Genomic DNA, 24,124 nt, shown 5'->3' with positions numbered 1-24,124 from the left:
GATTTTTTTCAATGATTAACAAATCTGTGTCCCAAACTATGTTTGGAGTAGTATCCTTTTATAACAAACTTTAAAAATATCACATATCATTATTAGTTCTAAAGAGGTTGAACAAGTCATTTTTATATCTTAGATAAGCCATCTCCAAATAGAAATATAACAGAGTCCCTGAGGGAGAGATAGGATAGTTTGAAGTATTATAATCATCAAAGGAGGTATAGATTGAAAAGGTTGAGAGACCCTGTCACAAAGAAAAATTATCTGGACACCCCTGGAGATCTTCCATCAAATGGAAGAAGAAAGTTCACAAAAGTTAATTATTAAAAAAATAAACCAAATCTAGAACAAATGAATTTTAATAACTACTTTCAAAGAATGATTAATTTGTTCATTATGAATTTCAAAACAAGAGTTTGACATATATATGATATTATGTGAATCTTGAATATTTTCATGAGAGAATTGAGTTCAAGTCTCACCTCTGTCACTTGGATAGGCTCCTTCATTTTTCTGGATTTCAGTTTTCTTATGTAAAAAGAATAGCTAAATCTTTGTTCACTGCCTATAAAGTTCTACGCATATAAAATTTTAATATATTTTATGCCAATTTCTGGTAAAAGTATTTTATAGCTTACATATAAAAAGAGCACATAATACTAGAGAGCTAAAGTTGTCTTTATATGGTGAATGGAAGTTCCTGAGTTTAAGGTTATCAGACAAGTCATCAGTACTTTAACTAAGTCTTGCATCAGAATCACCAGTGAGAGAGCATCATCATCCTGGAAATGTTACTCTGTAGATCCAATAGTGTATCTGAGCTCTGTAGTGTGAGCATTGCTATGCATCTCTAGTTAAGAACCATTGTTGCACATTCTCTCTTGAAACATTTCTTGAGTTGAGATTGCAGACAAAACCTATGCTAATAAGGGAAACAAATACAAAGTTATAATTAATATCAAAAGACCACTTCTTTCAGAGATGTTTGCAGATCAATTCAGTTTTTCTTGTGACTTTCACTGGATCAGAACTTATAGATCTTAAAAATTTTCACTGTTTTTGCATAAATGTGTGATGATAAAAGTAGCAGGTAATAAAAACAGTTTGCACTGAGATAGAATATGCGTAAAGAGGAACACACATATTTTAAGTTCTGAATGTTTACATATATAATGTATAATTTTTTATCATTATATATAAATTTGATCTCATATATCTTCTCAAAATCTACTCACTACCCTTTTTACCCTTTTTAGAGAGCATCTGCCCTAGGAAGCTGACATGAATGACCTATAAAAGACCCTGTGCCCTCTGGTCAATGGGTATCCTTGTTAAGACATCATAGAAAAGAAGAATGAATTTGATGTATTTTGCTTTTGGATCACTTTTGGCAAGGTCATCTTCAGTGACTTTGTCCCTTTACGTGTTCTTTTCCCAATAAACTCTTTATGGCACATTTTTGCTTTTGAATTCTAATAATTGCTCCTTTCCTTATCCCTTGAGGGATGGCAATAGCTTTGGTACAACTGGCCTAGGTTTGTCACACTACCCCTTGTGGCTTTTCTGTCTTTACACCCTTGAAAATAAACCCCCCTGGAATTATCTAGGCCATCTATGTCTTATTCACTGGGATCCTGACTTATCTGTCTGTTTTGTTAAAGCTGCATTTGAGAGCCAACCTTCCTTTTTTTTTTTTTTTTTTTAACAAATATCAGGTTGGGATGGATGAAGATCCCAAACTTTGTAAAAAAAAAAAAAAAAAAAAAAAAAAAAAAATCTCGTTCTCTGCTAAAAACACCTAAGCATCTGAGAAAGAGTGTAGTTCAAGCTATACTGAAATTGAGATGGTAGTGGATATAAGAAAATGAGATGTCTATCTGATCTGATATGGAAATAAACAAGGAGTTTTGAATTTTAACTAAATACAAACATCAAGTCACAAGGCTGAGGCTAGTAGTGTTTCTTAGCATGCTCCAGAGACACTTGATCTGCAATATTACGTTCATCTGGCGGCAGCCCATTAATAGAAAAATAAAGGAAAGCTGGAAGGCATTCCTAGGGGAGAAGCAAAATGATAAAAAGCAATGGAGTGCTGACACGTGACAAGAGATGAAAAAGACGCTATCCCTGTGCTTTAGCTAAGTGGTGAGGAAGGTGGACATGACAACTGTCTATAATCAGGTAAAGGCTGTAAACTCCAAAAGAGAGGCTGAGATTACGACAGGGCAAGGGAGCATTGCTCTGTGTAGAGACGGATTAAAGAGAGAAGTTTAGATTAAGTAACAGGACTCTCTCCTAATGCAGAGACAGTTTATAATTTGTAAAGCTAAATACTACATTCTTTAATATTTGAAAAAGACCAAAATGAAACAAGTTACAAATAATTTCTTTATATTATGTATGTAGATTCCCTATAGCACATCTATCTTTCCACCTGCCTTCATCTCTGCCTATCAAAATCTATTGATACATCTTGTAAATTTGCCTTTCACAAACATAGGAGTAAGAATAATGATTACTACCTGTAATGATTACTGTAGATTTTGTGCTAGACATTTAAGAAGCTTCTTAATTTACTGTAAACATTGTCTTGGAGCAATCAAGAAAACTGAGGTTTAGAAAAATGGAGCAACGTTCTATAGGTTGTCCAAGTAGTAAGCAGCAGAACTTATGATATGAACCCTGGGGTTTTCATCTCATTGAATAACTGATAGTACTTTATTACATAGTGAATTTTCATCATTCTATTATTTATATGCCTATATCGTCTCTTTTACAAATTCTATGAAGTATTTGGTAGCTAATTAACTTGACTACATGCAATATGTTTAGGTATCTTAGAATAGTTCTGTTTCTGGTTATCAAACTTGCAGGCAAGAGTAGCCACTTGCCAATCTTGAACAAATCATGTGTTCATCATCATTCTAGCTACGAGGATAAGGTAAAGGCTAAATAATTTCATTTTCTTCTCTTCCTAGGTATCATCCATTTTTCACTTTGAAAAAATAATTTCTTCATCAACTACTATATGCTATGCAAATTATTCAATTAGTTATAACATAGTTATGAAGTTGTCTTTTGAAAGAAATTATGCCATTGGGCTCTTTCATTGAAAAAACATTCATCACCTCTCACACTTCATATTTTTTCAATTTAATTTAATTTGTAAATACTTGAAAGAAAATCATTCTCACGACTAACATTTCAAATACACAGACTACTATGGAGAGCAAGGAATAGACAGAGCCATGTTTACCTTGTAATCTTCAACCTCTATGGTTAGAGGTGAGCAGGGCTAACAATTGTGTGTGTGTGTTTGTGTGTGTGTGTGTGTGTGTGTCCAGGAATTTTCTATGCATGTATCTGTGTACATTTTTTTTCATGTAGCTAATTATCTTGGTTATCTCTTCATATCAGTACATAAAGCAATATTTTAGTCTTCTAATGACTGTTAAACATTCCATTGTAATGGAGTAACATGATTTATTCAGTTCCCATTAATTTATATTTAGATAGATTCTAGAAACTTAAACAATTCTGCTATGAATATATATCTACATTTATTTTTGCATACTTCCCATACTGATAGGACAGATTTCTTGCTGGAGCATTTAAGAGTTAAAACATATATACATTCATTTTTTTACATGTTTTTCTCAAATTGCCATCCCTAAAGTGGGTTTCTACATTGGCACAAATAACATGAGGGTCCAAATAGGCTGTTCACACTTTAAAATTTACAATGAACTCCAGGATGATATGGTATCAACTTCTATATTGCGGGCATAAAATGGCAGTTTGCCAAAGATGAATATTTTATTTTACATTAATACTTTATTCTTGAGCTAGGCTAACCTTTGTCCACTTATAGTTTCAAGTCAATAACATGACTTACGTGTATTTTTCCATGACTTAATGAAAAGAAACTAATGTTTAAATAACAGATTTGGTTAATTCTTTGTTCTGGCTTCTTCTCAGACTATTTCTTCTACCTGGAAAAATCCACTTCAGTCTTGCATGTCTAAATTCCACCTATTCTTTATGGTTTGTTTCAAATCTTCTCTCCTTTATCTAAATAATGTTTCCTTCCTCAGAAATTTGTACACTTCTATTTAACCCTTTTCTAGTAAACATTTTACATTTTAAGTCTCCAATCACTGTTGCTATCATTATTAACAGACTTCAAATCTCCTCAAATCTATAAATGTTCTTATACTCCCCTGTCTCCCTTTCCCAGCTCCATGGATTGATTTAAATTAAACTATAAGTTCAGTATTATTTTACTAGTTTTATTTCTTTTTAAAATGTTCTAAGTTTTTGTTTTTAAGATTAACCAATTAAAATATTTTCATCCGGGCTGGGAATGTGGCTCAAGCGGTAGCGCGCTCACCTGGCATGCGTGCGGCCTGGGTTCGATCCTCAGCACCACATACAAATAAAGATGTGTGTCTGCCGAAAAAAACTAAAAAATAAATATTAAAAAAAATTTTCATCCTAAATTTTCAGAATTTCTAACAGTGAACAGTGTTCTATAAGTGCCTCTTTGGAATTCAGTTCATAAACAAATGCAACTTTCAATAGTGAGAGTTAAATCTGACACACTGGTGAGAGCAAGCGTGGATACTATCATATTAAAGGCCTTTGGAGGCAGGCTAGCATAGTTTACACGCCATTGAGCCTATTTATAGAGCTGACTCCTTTTTGCAATGTCAACTGTAACATTACACTTATTTTAAGCCTCAGTATCTCAAATATCAGCCCCTACTAGTTGTATAGTTCTCTCTTATTTGATATCAGAGAGCCCAATGGAGCCTTCTGAAGTACCCAGTCAGATTAGCAAAGATAATTTTTTAGAAGTTCCTAATTTATCTGATTCTGTTTGTGAAGATGAAGACGTTGGAGATACCTTCAAGCCTGGCTTCTCTCCTCAACCCAGTAGACGAGGTTCTGAATCTTCTGAAGACATGTACCTGGACACCCCAACTTCAGGTACCAGAAGAGTTTCATTTGCTGACAACTTTGGATTCAATCTTGTGTCCATTAAAGAATTTGATTGCTGGGAATTACCGAGTGTTTCAACCAATTTTGACTTAAAGAAGGATGTTTTCCATACTGAAGAGTATGTACTATCTCCACTCTTCGATTTGCCTTCTTCAAAAGAAGATCTCATGCAACAACTTCAAGTACAGAAAGCGATATTAGAGTCAACTGAATATCTTCCTGGGTCTACAAGTATGAAAGGCATTATTCGAGTTTTGAATATTTCTTTTGAGAAGTTAGTGTATGTGAGAATGTCCTTAGATGACTGGCAGACACATTATGACATTTTAGCAGAATATGTTCCTAATTCATGTGATGGTGAAACTGATCAGTTCTCCTTTAAGATTTCATTAGTTCCTCCTTATCAAAAAGATGGCAGTAAAGTTGAGTTTTGTATACGTTATGAAACTTCTGTTGGTACATTTTGGTCAAATAATAATGGCACAAATTATGCACTGGTTTGTCAAAAGAAAGAACAAGAGCCAGAGCCTGCGAAACCACGGGAAGAAGTTTCTAATAGACAAATAAAAGGCTGCTTAAAGGTAAAATCAAGGTGAGGATATATCTTGCAGTTATTTGTTATTCATCATCTTGAAAGGTTTTAATGCTGTCCTTTATATCACATGCTGTAGAAAATAGTTACTTTAAAAAAGATATACTGCCTGCTATGTAAAACAGTGGTGTCAGGCTTAACAAGGTCAATGCTAGTCAAATAGTTCTGTTATTTCTTCTATAAATGTGAAAAAAATGGGTATAAAGTAATAGATGGTGGGGGAACTGTAATATGTGTATTACTTGCTTAATAAGTTATAAATTAATTTTAAACCATGAAATTCAGACTCTTCATAAGCTATTTATTTTGACATTTAAAGTATATTTATTTTTAGTACTTTTAAAGTGTCTGTGCTCTACTTTGAAACATTTCTGATTAACATAAAACTATATATTCAGTATATACATAGTTCTCAGAAACTTTTAGACCTTTCCCAAAAATGAAAACAAAATATTTTAATGACTAATTGAGGCATATAGGGAATTTTGGAGTGATACATGTTAAGTTAAATCATAAGAGATAATATTTAAATTATAAACTAGCAGAATGATGTTAAGTATGTGAATGATATATAAATTACATATAATTTATAATTATAACCAAATGTAAGATTAGGGGACCCAAATTAGTATAATTTACTAAAAGTAAATGGAGCAGAATAAAATATGACCCAAATAGAAATAAGGATATTCAGCTATATAGATTAGAGATTTGGGATGTGACCCCTCATTAGTAACCCTGCTCTCCTATTAATGTGAAAAAAAAAAAAAATCCCTGGCATTCAGCTCTCTCGATAGTGCAGTGTTGGCCAAGTTCCATGACACTGGGTTAGTAGATAAAGTATTCAGGAGGAGTTAGTCTCTTTCTGCTCTGCACAGTGTCCCGAAGGACAAGTCCACACTGCTCCTCTCGCCACAGGCAAATATTTGATTATCCTCTGAGTGATCTATTCTAACTGTCCCTAAACATGAAGAGTTTAGTAACTGTATCAGAAATAATGTAATACGATGAAAAGGGAATGGTAGTAGGAATGAAAACACACCGATTTTAGTTCTCTATGTAGAATTTAGTGAAAAAAACCTATAAGCTATGACATTGGAACTTTTCAACCTCATTTTGTTTTAATGTATAGGACAATAAATAGTAACTACTAAATGTGTTGTTTTAATGCATTAATGAACTAAATGTAGTGTAGGTTGAAGCAATTCCAGCATATGAAGTATTTTTACTTTCATTTTCTTTTAAAGTCATTTGAAAGAGTAACTTAATCAACTTTGTGAATTGTGTCAACTCTCTTAGTCCAAATCCAACTTTTTCAGATTTTTAACTGATGCTGTTAAGAGAGTTAATAGAATCATAATTGTATATATGTGAAAACAATAGTTTAAATGTTTATAAACTTACTCAACAGCATACTCATTGTAGAAACAAAATAATGGTATTTAGCACACTAATTTCTCTACATACACTTGCATGTATTAAATACTTTATGCATGAGATAATCATCAGTGAATATCTGTTAAACATGCTGCAGGTTGCTCTGTAAGTGAGAGCAAACAGAATTTAAGAAAGGTATAGCCTTATTGTCAAAGGGTTCATAAAAGAAGCAGCATTTAACTCAGTGGATTTTCCTGCAATTTAAAGATGCCGCTTTATAATGAAAAAGAATCCACACTGAACTACAGTTTAGGTAGGGGATTCCTTTGATATATTAAATTTGGATACCAAAAGCAGAATAGAGGCCTAATATTCTATCTCAGTCATGATATTATTGGAACTTCTCCTGGTTGAAGATATGTACAACTCTCTATACCTGCACAGACATTTATATTCAGAACAGTCATCAATGGATTCATAGCGGACACCATTCAAGTTTTAATATTGCTTTGGGGAAAAACCTGAGAAGAACTAAACCACAAAATGGTCTAAAGGCCTGTAAAGTTTCCTAATGAGTTATAAAAATGGAAAAAATCTCTCTCCTTCAAAACCACAAATATATTTTCTGCACTTCTATAACTTAAAAATGACCAACATAATTCAAACCACACTTTGAAAAAAGCATTTGCCTCTGGAGGAGGCTTTTTGTGCTGAGTTTCAGTCCAACATGAATTTTTACATCTGATTTATATACCACTCAAAATGGAGTGTATAAAGGAAATCCTGACAGATCCTTAGAACAGCATGTGCCATAATAGAATATTTATACAGCTTTTCCATGATATAATTTATATGCAATGGGGTTTCAAATATTCCTAAAACTCACACAAGAGAGCATTATCAAATTTCTAAATGAATATAGCAGTTGGATTTCATTGTGAAGAATTTGAGAATAGAGAAAAAGAGCACACCTTATTAGTGTTATTTCACAAAATGTGTACTTGGCTAAAATTAAAGTGAGCTAACACATTTGATAAAAATTATAGATTCTACAATGTCTTCCTCCTTCCACATAGTTACAATATCTAAAAGTGTCTTTTATTGAGTGTTTGTACATTTCTTATGTAATTGGAGGTCATTTCTTTCAAAGTATAAAAACAGAAGAGAAATGTATGTGAATTTTTGCTTCATACATGCAAGTAGATTAATAATATTGTGCAACCAAGAAGTCTGAGTTAAAATGAAAATTGTCTGTCCTGGTGCACAGAGCAACATCTAACTTCAATTACTCTTAATGCCAAAGTTAATTTGCTATCAGGATCCTGAGATTGTATCTTCTGAAAGTGTCAATAATCCCTTGTAATAAGTATGGGATGAACTGTGGGAACACTATGCGGTAGGATTTCTGTTATGTCAATCATTCATCCAAGCCTTGTGTTTTCTCTATGGAGATTTTTCTCAGGTCAAGTTTGGCAAATCTTCACATTGGTGTGGACTTTCTATTTTCTTTTGATGCTTGCTAATTTAACCACTTTGGACAGAAAGAAATATATATAGGGAGAGGAAAGCAGAGTCTGTAACTGAGAGGCATGTGACTGAGAATGACCCAAAGGTATTTAATTGCACTGAAAGGCATGCATCATGAGATACTTGTTAAGTATCACCACATATCCAACACTGAACTATGTGCTAGCAAACAAACTAAGCTACTAAATGGATCTACATTCCATGGGGTTTGTTTGAAAATGTATGACAAGAAAGACATAGATATAAATCACATTAAGTGAACATAGATAGATAAGCATAAAATAGCACGCAGAAATGGTATACTCTCAAAATGAAAAATTATAGAATTCATAAGTATTTTTGTGTTTGATTTCTAACTTTACTATATGTGAACTTGGGCAAGCTAAGTTTGGTTTCCTTGTCTATTACTTGGGAATAAAAGTGGCTGTGCCCCATAAGGGTTTGAGATTTCCATGAGGTAATACACATAAACTTTTGATGTAGTGTCTCAAACAGAGGGAGTTATCAATGAATATTGGCTGCCATAAAAAGGCAATGCTAACTCAAGCTTTAGGAATATTTGAAAAACTCTGTTGAGTCTTAAGCTCCCTCTAAGTCCATTTCCAATTTCTTTTCAGGTTTCCTGAATTTTCAGGTTTGAAAAGTCATTCCTTTGTCTTTTGCAAATTTTTTTTTCCAGCACTGGGAATTGAACCCAGGACCTTGTGCATGTGAAACAAGCACTATATATATATCACTGAGCTACACTCCCAACCCTCTTGCAGCTTTGGAATCAACAAGCAAACTGAACTGTAAATTTTCCTGAGATATGTGTGACCTTATATCTGGAGCACCTTAAAACTGAAAGAGAACTTAGCAACCATTAAAATTTTACACATGAAAAATGAAGTAACAGACTAGAAAGTGTAAAAAAAAGGCATTACTTTTGGCATGAAAAGTTTGTGCACATTAATACCAGCAAAACATATGCTTAATAACTATGTGGTTACGGATCTATTTATTTCTCAAAGCCTCAGTTACGTTACTAGTCAAATAGGGTTCTAAAGTCTGTGTTGTGATGATTAAGGTAAATGAGATTATATTTTTAAAGTTTCTCAGATAGAGTGTTGGGTGCATATAATCATCAAAAGCTAACTATCATCATGGTCATTATCATTACCAAACCTTGTTCAGCTAACTCATTTCCTGATTCTTGGACTTGCACTGTTTCTCCAGACACTGTAGGTTTCCTTGTTCAAGTTCCAAAACAAATTGAACACATGTTTCTTAAGGACCTGTGTGCCAGGTCCTATGTTTAGGCAGCAGTGTCCAATTGAGAATTGTGCCTAGAGACATGGGCCTATGAGGACAAGGAAAGTCCCCAAGACAGAGGAAAACAACAAACCCAAGCTCAGGTTTTCTGGGTATACAATAGAAGCCACATATTTCAAAATATAAGAAATACTTATATTTTAGCTTTTCTCAAATGTGTGATCTATAACTGACCTTGGGTGATGGCTAGGAGAGTGGCCTCCTCAGCACCTTGTTTTTTTCTCTACCAGCTTAATGTATGTTCTCAACTGTTGGGTACACAGGTTGACTTCATCTGGTTTTGTATTTTATTAAGTGAAACCAATTTATTATTTTAAGCAAAGAAACAGCATGATATAGGTGTTGGATGGTTTTTATAACTTGGCCAGGTTAATGCAAATATAACCCTAGATGACTTTAATGCCAAGGGAAAAAATGATTAGTACTCAATATTTCTTTTTTTTTTTATATACTAGAGTAATAGAACCAGGCACATTCAGGAAAGGGACAAATTTTTTTTTTCTAAAGCATATTTTAAGAATGTGGAGAGTTTATCTTCCAGGATGGTAAAATTGTTAAAATGAGGCTAAGAAAAGCATTGGAAAATGGGGCACAAGATATGGCCATGTTACAAGTTCCAGATAGAGCCATTGGATTGTGAGACTTCCTTCATTTACCAGTATAGCATAATCTGGGGTCCTGGAAATAGTCCAAAGAGGTGTAAATATCTCCATGAGGCCTCTGGGACCTAAGGTATTCCATAACTAACTCATTTTGAGTCCCTGCTAATTGTGGAAGCTGGGTCTGTTTAAGGGGTGGGGGGCTTTGGCAAGGACTTATGGAAACATAAAACACAGCTGCACAGGCCCATCAAGAGGGTGTTGGAAGCTGCCAGCTGGTTGACAGCAAGAAGCCAACTAGCCTAGAATTTCCTTGGAGGTCTACCAGGGCTTCACAGCTTCCTGGTTTTGTGGAAATCTGTACCCCCATTAGCCTAGACTATTGTGGGATTAGTATGAAACTTTTTGGAGAGAAGAGGAATGAGGGATTCTCATCATTCAGAATTCTCTCAACCTCTTGCTGAAAGAAAGTGCTATGGATGCTGTGGTTGGAGTGGATGCTCCTTCCTGTAAGCCTAACTTACTCACCAGAAGCCCATCTGCAGCCTGCAAAAAAAAAAAAAAAAAAAAAAAAAAAAAAAAAGGAACAGGGTCCAAGAACTCTGAGCCAAAAATGCTCTAGGCAAAGAAATGATGGCACCATTGTGAAATAAGCCAGTGTAGTTTTTCAGTTTCCTCTAATTCTGTTAGCTGTGATTTTTGTACCTATTCCAGGTTCTTGCCCCAAACCCCTACAGGAATAATGTATGGGAAGTAACCTCAGGATAGATTCCTGGTGGGCCTGATTGCCCAGTGTCATGTCAGATTTAAGAGATAATCTATACTCTGATACCTCACTTTGTAATCTTGCATGAATTTACGTGTGTGTGTGTTTATATATTTGGATGTGTGCACACACCTCACCCCTCCCTTAAGTGCAGACATCTTTAGAATGACAGGGACTATCTCTATCTTACATCCCTTGAAACTGGTTTCACAGAAGGGTTCTGAGTGCATTTTGAAACAATGGAAATGGATAATTTTAGAGCAGAGAGTACCATAGGGTACAAGGCAAGTTTGAGTATATAACTGGTAAGGGATCCAAAGGCTCTGGGGTCTGGAGTATGTCTGTGTATTGGTGCTTGTGGATTCCAAAACTAGTGAAGCCATAATGGGAATAACAGAAGCTTTATAGTAAGGCAGATTTGGGCTTTAACTCTAATTGCCAACTTAGATATTACATTTGATATTTGAACTTAGATATTACATTTTTTATCCATTTTATTAGGGTGCAAAACAGGTATGATAATTTCTACTTGGCAGTGCTGCAATGAGAACTACATTAGCTACCATATATGTGCATCTATCCCAATGTTTGAATCACAATGTGATAAACTCTTGTATGCAGCTGGTTCTGTGTCTAAGATTAATGGAGAAATATTTTCTTCCCTCATTATCATTTCAGCTGCCAGAACCCAGGCTAATATAAATAGTTTCAAAATTAGTCATGTTCAATAAGCTCTTGGGCACTAACCAGGGAAACTAATGTTTATGCTTCTGTGGGGACAAATGATTTTTAAATTCCAGCAATTTCTAGGTTACAAAAACTTTGGAAAATTACCTGTTCATAAGTTAGAGACTAGGTCTATTTTTAAAGGAACTACCACATGGTTTTTCTTAAGATGGTTCTTTTAAAGATGATTCTTTTGGACCAAAACATTGGCTTCATACAATTCAACCTACCATAACATTATACCTATGACTAGAAGATGAAGCTTATATAGTTCTTTTCCTCTAAGAAAATATAAGCTCTATCACTGCATTTTGGTTATTCCTCTATTAAATTCCTCTATTTTAAAGCATTCTTTGTATTCTACCACTAAATGAACAGGAAAAGCTTCTCAGGACACATCTCTCAAATCTTTTCAGCTTTCTGTTCTGTTGCTCTGATAACTTTCCAAGGGTAAGTAGCATGGTGGTATCATTATCCATTAGATAAATAACAATTGATTTTGAAAGCTTAATACAATGCCATCCTGCTGTTTAAATTTTTTTTTATGAAGAATAGAAATAAATTACTGAACTGGACTGTTTCACTGTATTGTTTGATGATGTAGACTGGTTGTACATTAAACAAACATGTCTTAGGAAAATTTAATATCCACCCACCCCCCAGTTACTCTGAAAATGATCTGTGTTTTCCATTAGTGCTATTCAATTCACAATTATAATTGTAATATTGTAAGACAGTGGCTCTCTTTGCGCAGCTGTGCACTTGAATTTTGCCCCTTTTGAAGTCTGAAGTAGCAAATGGTCAAACTACTTCCCTTCCTCCAAAGAGATACTTGTTAATCATGCTGGATAGTGACAGTGCTTTTCCTAACCATGTGAAAACACTTCCCAGCCCATGATAGTATCAGGATTCCTAACCCTAACTACTAGTGGTATTCTGATTTGTTTTACAAAATTAAGCCAAGGTACAACCCTAACCTGTTGACTCTAATTCTAAAAGAAAAACCTCAAGCTAATTTTCATTGTTAAAATAATTACTGCAGATGTCTTAACCCAACTGCAAGCCACAGAATTTTTGTTCAGGTAAATTTCAGCTTCACAAACTGTGTATGGAATGAAGCTGGAAAATTTTATTTTACCTACAACTCCTTTTGGAGATTAAAATTTGTTATTTCATAACATATTGATACAATTTAGTTTATTTAAGCACTCAACAGTAGAAAAAATCTTTTTCAGATGTAACAGAAAAAGAGATTGCCTTCCTCATATATAATCTTAAGGAGGTGCATAAAATAATAATTATCAATGTTTCTGATCTTAATACAGCACTGAATTTCTCCTTTCATTCTTTTCTCTTTCTTTCTTTCTTTCATCCTTTTCTCTTTCTTTCTTTTCTCTCTCTCTCTCTCTCTCTCTCTCTCTCTCTCTCTCTCTCTCTCTCTCTCTCTTTCTTTTTTTTCAGTACTTAGGATCAAACCCAGGACCTTGTGCATGCCAGGCAAACTCTACCACTGAGCTACATCTCCAGCCCAGGGCATTGATTTCCAAACAATTTTCCTTGATTCATATTGTAGAAGAAACTATCTAATTCTGTCCTTTGCTTTCAGGCAGAATTATTCTGAAAACCACTGGAGTCAAATGATTGTGTGTCTCTTTTTAATTATCTCCTGGACAATTGTATTCTTTAGTAATGTATTCTGTAAGGAAGTTCTATGTCTCTACTATAGTCTTTCATATTATTCTGTCTTCAGTCATTCATTCTCTTCCAGTTGAATTAAATGTTGGAATTCCTATACTTTATACTCAAAGTTAAGCAGAATTATATGGTTTCTCTCATTGATTTCTACTTTCCCTGTCAAATAACCTCAATAACTTTAGATTTCCCCCCAGAGGCTTAAGCTAATAAACTAGTAAACTAGTTTGTAACATTTTAATGCAAAAGTCAGAAAAGTAAAAACCCATCGCTAGCTGAATTCTTCTAGGGGTGAATAAAATCCTTATTACAGGGTCTTACATTTTTTGGCTCTGCTGCATCAGGGGCAGCCAATGGGTTAACAGCTGGCTGGCTAAGGAGCTTTCCTAATCCAGCACACTTAGCTTTCAGTTCTGAGTATTGAAGATATTATTATTATGCTATTTCTTTGGAAGCCAGAGAATGGAAGGAGACCATTTTATAAAATTAGAAATTTAAAAATACTTCAGAATGTTATTGTTTTTTCTTCAGTGCTACCTAAAAATATAGCTATAGTAGAATTCCTGAAAACCTCTTAGATAAACCGAGAATAACTTAGAATTATAGTTATGCTATTTCTAGACATCTAGTTATTAAACAAAATTTCATTTAAGAACATAAAGATATTTAAAAAGAATTTGAGTAAATTTGAAAAATCAAATGTAATGCAGAACAAGTGAAATTTAAATAAGCTTAAGTCTATTCTTTTGTAGAAAAGGTTAATATTTTATTTACAAGCACAAATCATTTGAATATATGTGAATTTCATGATTGCATGTGTATGATGTGTCTGTATGTTTGTATACAATTTTAAGTAACAGCTCTTTGTTCTAATCAGTGAATATATGTAGAGAACTAGAGCAGCCAATCTAGTTGATAATTTATCTAGGAAATTCCACTGCTTTTTCTGTGGAAAATACACTCATACACACATATATACATGTAAGCTCTTCATTCAGTTTTGTGTGTATGTGCACATGTGTGTATAGTGCATATAAAACATTCTTCAAATAGTGTACATTTTCTATATTAGTAACATCTCATTCAAAGCTATCAAATCAAGTCATCTTTGTTGACAATGGCAGTTATGCAGACATTTGAGTTACTTGTTTACAAATCTCATAAAACTTATTTAGTTCAACCTGAGCCCAAGGCCTATTGTAGATCTATCCACATTATGGGACTTGCATTACTTTGTTATGCTTCTTTTAAATTAACAATATTTCTGGCAGGATTTCCCTATAGAGTGGCAGCCTACAGAATACAAATTTAAAAAGCTATCCTTAGATGAATAGGTTTGTGTTTGCCATTATTACATCTGATGAAACTTATTTATAGATAAAGAAAATAATATTTAGCAAGAGATTTACTGTTGAATATTATAATTGTATGTCTGGAAGGAAGAAGACCTTTGATGTACTGCCCTCTATATCAGTTTAGTCAGAATGTTTACAATGGTGGCATTTCTAGGTACTCCCCATACATGACTATTTTTTTAGGTCTATTACATTTTATTTACTATTTTTAAAGGTCTATTACATTTTATTTTTATCACTTTTGAATTTTGTATTTAAATATGTAGTTTTGATGAAAGCAAAAATTTTTGTGAAAAAATCCTAAAATTATTTTACTCTAAAGCATTTCCATAAATGCTTAGGCAATTTTCAAATAAGATCATGTATTACTACACTTAAATCATGAACCAAAAAAATACAATTCTGTAGCTATATTTTGTTGGTCATAACATAGGCAGGGTGTTGAAAAGAAACATTTGGACTTACTTGGTTAAATTATAACAAATTATATGTAAAGATGAACAGAGCCAAACGTGTATTTTTAAAGTTTTCAATATGTAAACTCTAGCTCTTCCACTTGTTTTTACTGTTTCAATCCATGCCACTAGCCTACTTGAAAGCTGACTTTTCTTGTCTCTGACTATCCTATTCCTACTTTCTATCAAGGACAAGTTCAAATTTTTATTTTTCCTCCTGAAGCTTTCTTGGTGTCTCCAAATTATTCAGATTCTTCCCTTCCTTAAGAATGGCATTTAATGCCTCCATCATTCATCTGGTGTTTAGTCAAATATTGCCCTTTTCTTCACTTAAAAAAAAACCCCAAAGTTATAATTGTCCTCTTTTTCCCAACTAAATGCCAGGTTTATGAGGTCAGAAATGTAATGTATATAACTTTTTTTTAACTTAAGTCCTACAATGAGGTAGTGATATGTGTCTGCCACACTTTAATGAATACTATTTAATTTTATTTTGATATAATTTATATTTATATAAAAATTCAGAAGAATATAAATAATTCTCACATTTGTGCATATTAATATTTTAAAACTATATAGCAGAGGAATTCAGTTGCTTTGATTCTTATAGGCAACTTTTTTTTTTTTTTTACTTTTAAAAACTTCAAGCAGTGGTTACTTTTTAGTTTGTAGCCAATTGCTGATTTTGCTGAATATAGAATATGTTTAAAGTATTCTGAAAAAATATTAATGAGCTTTCTGGACATAGTGGCACATACCTGTAATCCTACCTACATGGAAGGCTAAGACAGGAGAATTACAAGTTCCAGTCCAGCCTCAACAATTTAGCAAGACTCTGTCTCAAAATAAAATTAAAGAAAAAAAAAGAAGAAGAAGAAGAAGAAGAACTTGAGTGGAAGTGTAGTTCAGTATCAGAGTGCCCCTGGGTAATCCTCAGGACTACACTCACGTGCATATATCTAAACAAACTCAAGGGGAATTCTATTGGTACTACAATCATTAGACATAATACTTGAAAAACTTTTAAAATTATGTTTTGCTTTTATGATAATAATAAGAAGCAAACATGTATTTTAGGACATTAGCATAAGGTCTGAATAATCGTAAAATTTTATTGCCAAAATAATAACATGCTTCATTTTTAATGATATATCAATTAACTCTTATATCACCACACTTAACTTCTCAGAGTTCATTAAGAATTTTACTGTAGTTCCCAATACCTTACATAACTCTGTGTATAAAACTTGAAGTCCCTATCCAAAGTATAAATGTATTATTGAGTAGCTGATGCATGACCTTGATAAAATTTTTTTTCACCATTTCAGAATAACTGTTTCAAGTAAATTAGCTAAAAATTAAATTACAGACATTTTGTATTTTTCCCATAAACTTTTAATATATAAATCTGAATAGGTTTCCATTGAAAATATTATTTGTAAGATTGGATTAAAGACTTTCTGGGAAGAATTTTCTATTGTTTGGGTCTTGCTGAATTGTTCAATGTCTTGCTAAATTGCCAAGACTTGCCTCGAACTTACAGAATTTGTGATCCTCTTTCCTCAGCCTCTCTTAGCTGCTGAGATTGTAGATATGCACCACCATACCTGCTTGAGTTTTAGATATTTCATCTTGCAACAATAGTCCTGTAGTAAGGGCTATTTCCTGTTGTCATTAATTTTGATCCAAATTCTTTCTTTAAAATCTAAGGTTAATATTTGAACTTAATATAAAAGACTAGTCCAAGAAGTTTGGTCTTTATCTTCTTGGATGGATACATGGAAATTATTTAAATATGTTTTCTTCTTTAATAACAGTGACATGAAAGAAAAGAATTATCAGAATATCAGTAGAGCTGTATGCTCTTCAGCTTGCAAAATGATAGTGAAAAAAACATTCATTCAACAAATATGTATCAAATGCATATTACATTCCATGAATGATCCTAAACTCTGTGGATGTATCCATGAAAAAAAATGACATCCTTTGTCCTCACGTAGCTTATATTTTAGACAGGAAAACTAATAATAGACTAAATAAGAAGCAAGTTATGTTAGAAGATGATAAGTGCAATTGAGAAAATAAAATGCAGAGAAGAGTAAATAGAATATGGAATATCTTCTTCCTTAACTAAAGGATGTGCTTCATTAAAAAGGTGATGATTGATCAGAAGCTTGAAAAGAGTCAGCCATGAAGTTATATGGGAAAAGAGTGCTCTGTGCTTAAGGGACTAGCTGGTGCAAATTCTCTGAGGAGAACATGAGCAAGAGTGTTTAAAAAGTAGCCAGGGGGCCAGTGTGACTGAAGCAGAGTGGGTGAAGGTGAGTAGGAGATGAAGTCAGAGAGACTGTCTGGAGCATGTGGACAGCATTTTCACTCACTATAGTCTTTAACTGTTATTCTGAATGTAAATGAAGGGGGTCATTGAAGAATTTTCAGCTTACCAGTGACAGGATATTGCTTTTATTTTAAAAAGTCTGATGCTGGCTGCTGTATAGGAATTATACAGTTCCTAAGTGTTGGATTACAACCTGATCTGTTTACTCATCAATAAATCACACACTGAGGCCAGTGTATAGAGTTGGGGATTGTATTTTAGAATGGGGGAGTTGTTCATCTTTGGTTCCACCATGTTCAAGTGATGAACCTTTGTCTTCTAATTTTCTCTGGTCTCCTGTGAACTCCACAAGAGTTATTTTCCATGAGGGTGACTTCTACCCAAAGGATATCTGAGGGTAAAAAGAGTACAGGAAAGGCACAAATGAACACATACAATTGGGGGTAGTTTGTCTTTGACACTAAACTCTTCTGAGCCCTTTTTCTTCTTTCCTCTGGCCTTCTGGGAGTTCAGATCCTTAAAATGTGTCTTATAAGTCCATCTTTTTGGATGAAGAACCTGGTTAATAATTGTTAGAGTGAAGGTGGAATTGTGTAACAACCTACTCAAAGAAGAAATCCCACACTAAGGTTATCTTTAAAAAGCACTAAATCATTGTAGCTATTATTGTTTTATTTTCAAAATATTCTCATTATCTTGAAAATAGACTTTAAGTACTAGACAGATTGAATAAGTTTATGTAAATTGGTATTTATAAAAAATTTTTCTTAAAATCAGCACTATGTACATAAAAATCAAGCTAACCATTGAAAGTGATTCTGAAAGACAGCAACTATAATCTTGCAAGTGGTTTCACTTATGTACCATGTCATGAAAAGACAAGAATATGTGTGGTTATGGCATTTTGTATGAAATATTATCTGCACATGATCAAATCCAAGCATATTACACTCTTAGTATATCTGTGGACTTGAATTTAAACAATATATTCTTGTTCTGCCTTCTGTTTTTTTTGTTTGTTTGTTTGTTTGTTTTTTTTTAGCAACTATCATCTCATCTCTATTATTTTCACCCAAGACTGATTGTTTCTTTTATGAGAGCCAACCTACTTGTGCACATGACCATACACTTTAGGGCGTTTGCATTTACCATAATTGTTTGGGCAATTTGCCACTTAGCATACCAACTGGAAAACATTTTGCTAGTCCAAGTACAAATCTTCATAAACTTGGCCTATTTTATAATAAGTAATAATTGTTAACATAGAAATGATGAATATCTTTTATCCTCTCCCCCCAGAATATCTAGGTTTCTTTATAGTTTTTTTAAGCAAGTTTAAATTTACTGTGAATATTTAAGTCACAATGAATGAAAATTGTTTTACAGCTCCAACAGTAGCAGAAATACAATTGGTGTACAATTGATATGAAAGCCTGTGCTTTTGATTATGTATACCCATCTCCTCCCTAACCCTATCCCAGAATATTTTTAGCAAGGAACTTAATTTCATCATAACCATACCTTCATGTACTGAAAACCAGTTGTGGCATAGTAGTATAAACCAGTGTTTTTCAAACTCAGCTGTGTAGAGAAAAGGGAAAAATAAACCACCCGTCCTCAGGCCTGACCACAAAGACTTAAATTTACTTGGTCTGGGGCAAATCCCTGGCACAGGTATGTTTTAAAGGCTCTCTGCATGTTTCTGAGGAGTGCCAGGCTAGGAATGGATGGAGTAAACAACATAAATGGTGTTCTGAGGTATAATTTTAAAATACTGATAATTTGTTAATTAGTTGCAATATCCACCAAAAGAATAATGCTATTTATGTCAAGGGAATTTAGTAAATCTGAATGAAATCATACATTTGATAATGTGGCAAAAAAATCATAGAAATGAATAGCAACATTAAGAACAGTGAGATGTTGAGATACCATAGATATGCTTAATAAAATATTTATTAAAGTTCACCTGTGTGGTAAGTTGGAGAAAAGAACACATTTCTTTGAGGTAAACAACACTATACAGCATGGTAGGGTTAATTTCCATTTAAAATAGAAGCATCCATTTAAATGAAGCAAACATCAGTATTTATTTTTTTCTGTTTGGAGTCATAAAATGGTAAGGACAGCTTTTAATCACTAATAGACTATTGCAATAGAGAAGAAAGTGTGAACTGAACTGAACTCAAATTTGTGCAGAGTTGACTGGACATTTTTAACAGAAAATGAATGAGCAGAGAGGGAGGCAAACAGGAGCTTGGAAGAGTTGGTCTATATAAATGCTGATTAGGTTAGCTGTGTCTGTTTGTTGGCAATTGTCTGAGTTAGGATTCTGACCTTCCACAGAGACTGGGAGAGGCCCTATCCTTTTGGATGCTTACATTGTAAAGGAATGAGCAAATGCACTCTTCAATCAGAGGGGATGCACACACATTTCAAAAGGGAGAAGGGAGGATTCAAATTTGTGAATCCTTTGTAGTAAATGCTCTAATAAATTGTGAACAGAGGCTCATCTTCAGACTTTTGGCTAGAACAAAGAATAAATTCTTTTGGCAGTCTTGATCTTTCTCAGGCAAACTAGGTTTATCCTAGGGATGTGCCCTTGAGCTGATAGAAACTATATTAGTATTTGCTTAAGTTTTAAATCTGTGGAGAAGCGGGTAGACAGAATGTCTCCCATTAAATGCCTAATGGTACTCTGATTGCCTGGAATATCCTCCTGCTCCTGCATCTTCTGAGTAATCATTGAGGTTTCATGTCTCAGATGAAATATTTTCTCCTCCTGGAAACATTCCATGATCACCTCTCTTCCCTAAATTTGGGTTAGTGCTCTTATTATTTTCCTCTAGAGGGAAACATACCAGTTATGAGATATGCAGTCGTGATTTTCAAATACTGGTTTGTTTTTATCTTTTATTAAATTATAAGCTTCATAAAGGCACAATTCATTCAACTTTAACCTGAGCTAGTGGTGTTTAACTTCTAGCCTAATATCTAACACATTTTAAATATTTGTTGAGTGAATTCGTGTTGAATTGGTTCCAACATTATTCGGATTTAGCATGGTATTCAGTTGGTGTACTGAGTCTTTTAAAAGCATTTGAGAGCAGTGTTCTGCACAGTGTTGATTATAAAGTCCTGCTGTCTTGCTGAAAGTGTGGCCAAGATCTTCCTTTTGTTAACATAACTGCATCTCAGCAGAACTTGGCTCCTGTACCCAACACTTTTAGCAGTTTCAGTACATGGCCCAACTTCCTCAGTAACCTGATCCTTATTGTTCCCATTTGTATGTGGTTTCTCTTTCCTTAAACAGCATACTTTTTTTTTTTTTTTTTTTTTGGTGCTAATTTCTAACCACAGTCCCTGTTAGCCTTCCCCACTTCATTGTCTTAGGATTTTTTTTTGTGTGTGTGTATGAACTTTGCTCTATTTTATCAGGAGACCCAAAATGCCCTCTTGGTGAGCCATCTTGCATTTTTGAACTCCTTCTTACTACCTCTATCATATCCAGTGATAGGATCTAAAGAAAACGAGATGGTACTGTGATCTTCCTGAATCAGTTGGACTTCTTTCTTTTAATTTACATATTCATTCATCACCTCTGAACCTGGGTAGGACCAATAACTGTTGGGTGTTTTCTGGCCTTTAGTTATGAAATTAATATTAGCCAGAATACAAACTATAATTAGTTGCTTGTGACAAGTATATCAAATGTTTTTTATGTTAAAAATAATATTGCCTCCTATTTAAAGAATGTTAAATAAAAACTAGGTAGTATCTCTTCAAAGTAGTGAAGTTAATTTAAAAGTTATATTAATGATTTTTATGGGGAATGGATATTAAATAAATATAAACTTCTGTAAACAAATTGCAAGAGTTTAGGCCATATGTAGTTTACAAGGAACTGTTTCTTCTGAAATTTAGTAGAGAAATAGCAATAAAATTATTGTATTTTAGATTAGATTCAAATAATAAAGTGGCAAGAAAGTGAATACAGGCAGTACATAAAGTCTCAGATGGAAAGTTATGCTGTAACATATTTTTCATTATATGGTATGTGGATAAGCTTCAAAAGACAATTTAATACCTTTCCATAGATTCTGTAGGTCATTTTTGCAGGAATAAAAGTTTGATCCCCCTTTTTTATAGAGTATTTTTTCTAAGGCTGAACATCTTTCAGTGATATTATTTTTCATATAGTATGAATAGCAACTGTGAACATTAATTTCATTATTTTTGCATAAATGCAAAGTCCCATCACAATAATAAGAGCTGATACTTATAGACACTGCTGTGTTCTGGGCAAAAAGTGATTTAAGTCCATTTTCTCATTTAATGTGTGACATGGGTATAGATATTTACTTTTCCCTGGCTTAATTGCTCTTTTTTTCCTTATATTCTCTCTTAAGCTTCTCTCTGTTTTCTTCATTTTTTTTTTCCTATTCCATTGCCCTTTCCTCTCCTACTTCAGCCCAAGTTATTCGGCTGCTGGTTGTATTACTCATGTTTCAGAATTCCATTTTTTTAAAAACAGTGCTTTCTTCATTTTGTTCTGTCATAAGCCAAAAGTCAATTTGACACTGAATAAATATGTAAAATCATATTTTATCCTAAATTTTGACTGATTTAGTCAAAAGGCTTCCAATGGTTCATGTGTACAAATCTGCCTTAAATCAAAGAAACGGGCTGAAGGCAGGAGGTCTTTGAAAGTGCTGTGGTAGGCTTCTACACACGAGTTGTAGAATCCTTTGTGAAGTGTCTGTGACAGAAGATGGAAGAAAGACAATAGTTCACAAAAGGTGTGGGTGAGGGGTTGGCAAAGAAAATGTGTAACACAAAATGTGGACATTTGTGAGGTATGCCTCAGTGCTTTGCATTAATAATTTGTATATTAAGAAGTCACAAGTCTTCACATTAATGAATCTCTAACTAGTCTCTGACACAATAGACTGATATGTCCCTGGAGGAGTCATTATGGCCTATCATGTCAATGATCCGCATATTAATGACTCTCTTATATGCTCATCAACAGGTAGCCTAATAGACTTCCATTGAGCTCTTTTTCATTTGCTTTTTAAATGTGTCCTCTTCTCCCTTCCTTTTGTAATACTATTGTGAAGAATTGACAAAAAGGTGCATTAGGGTAATTTTAACTGTGACGTAAGTTCACAAAAGCATTAAATTTAGAAATAATGATTTAAGACTTACTGAGCCTGCCTAAAAAACTTTTCAAATGCTGTTAAAAACAAATCTAGTGTGATAATGGGTCTCTTATTTGGATCTTAATACAAACCGTCTAGCGCAATTTGCCCTATTTCTGTTTTCCTTGATGTATTAATTTATAATATGATTAGCATAAGTAGAGCTAGTTTAAAAACCTGTTTTTGAAATGGAGTTAATTGAAAATGGAATTGAATACCAACAGACTTCATATCATAGAGACTACTAAACACTTATTAAAACTAAAAGCAGTAACTAATTGTATAAAAAATTAAAAGTATTACAGGAAATACTATATATTCATTTATTTGATTGCATGGCAACCCAGAACTGTCTCACAAACTAAGAAATGATTTCCTAACGTTTAAATCAAAATAACCACAACAAGGCACTGAATATCTTAACATTTCCAACTTGCTTTGCTTTATTTTAATTTTTGTTAAAAAGTCCTAATCATTATATTGAAGAAATGACATTTTTTAAAATACAAACACAAAATCTGTGATCTACCATAAAAGCAATACTGAAGAGTTGTTTTCTAGTATTCATCACTTAAAAAACATTTATGTTTCTGTCCATAGTATTGGCAGGTTGTGGCTGAGGAGTCCTTCATGCCAGATTTTTCCATAGTTCTTTCTCCACTTAAAATTCATGAATTCTGCTTTTATTTGCATCTCAGTTCAAAGCAACCTGCAATTTTTTTTTTTTTTGGTGGGGAATCCACATTTTTACTTTCATGATTCCATTTAATCATGCACTGGCTCTTCACAACCTAGTGCCTCATTAGAAAGCACACATCTCCCAGAATTGTACATGGTGCTCCACTCAATGACAGAATAAAGTACCAGAAGTATCTTTCTCCCTGATTCTTTGGGGTGCATTACAAAAAATAGCACCTTCCACTAATGTTGTAGAGGCTTTAGCCCTGTAATTCTTGGTAGAAAATGAAAAGTTAGAAAATGAAGACACTTTGGAAAGGAGTATTACCAAAGATTTTTTTCCAACAAGATGATGTCCTTCAATTTCTTTCTCTGCTATTGAAATTTCCTGCATCAAGAAAGCAAAGTACCATCATTTTCTAGTGCAAGCATAAGGCAATATAGTGTTCTAATTTATAAATTGAAAGAGATGAGTTTTAGAAAAGTAATAATTCAACATTATGCAAAAT

General features: G+C 33.5%; 1 protein-coding gene across 1 annotated transcript in view; it reads left to right on the top strand.

The window, feature by feature from the left end:
• The first annotated feature begins 4,779 nt into the window (after window positions 1-4,779).
• Ppp1r3a (protein phosphatase 1 regulatory subunit 3A) overlaps window positions 4,780-24,124 on the top strand; it is a 39,116-nt gene continuing 19,771 nt past the window's right edge. The window contains exon 1 of the mRNA XM_076834081.2: window positions 4,780-5,590. Within this exon, the coding sequence (XP_076690196.2) occupies window positions 4,803-5,590 (788 nt within the window). The 5' untranslated portion in view covers window positions 4,780-4,802. The remainder of the gene's footprint in view (window positions 5,591-24,124) is intronic.

This window comes from Callospermophilus lateralis, chromosome 1, assembly GCF_048772815.1.
Source record: "Callospermophilus lateralis isolate mCalLat2 chromosome 1, mCalLat2.hap1, whole genome shotgun sequence".
NCBI classification, from domain to species: domain Eukaryota; kingdom Metazoa; phylum Chordata; class Mammalia; order Rodentia; family Sciuridae; genus Callospermophilus; species Callospermophilus lateralis.
The sequence above is the reverse complement of the archived record's forward strand: the minus strand, read 5'-3'. Positions and strand labels throughout refer to the sequence as shown.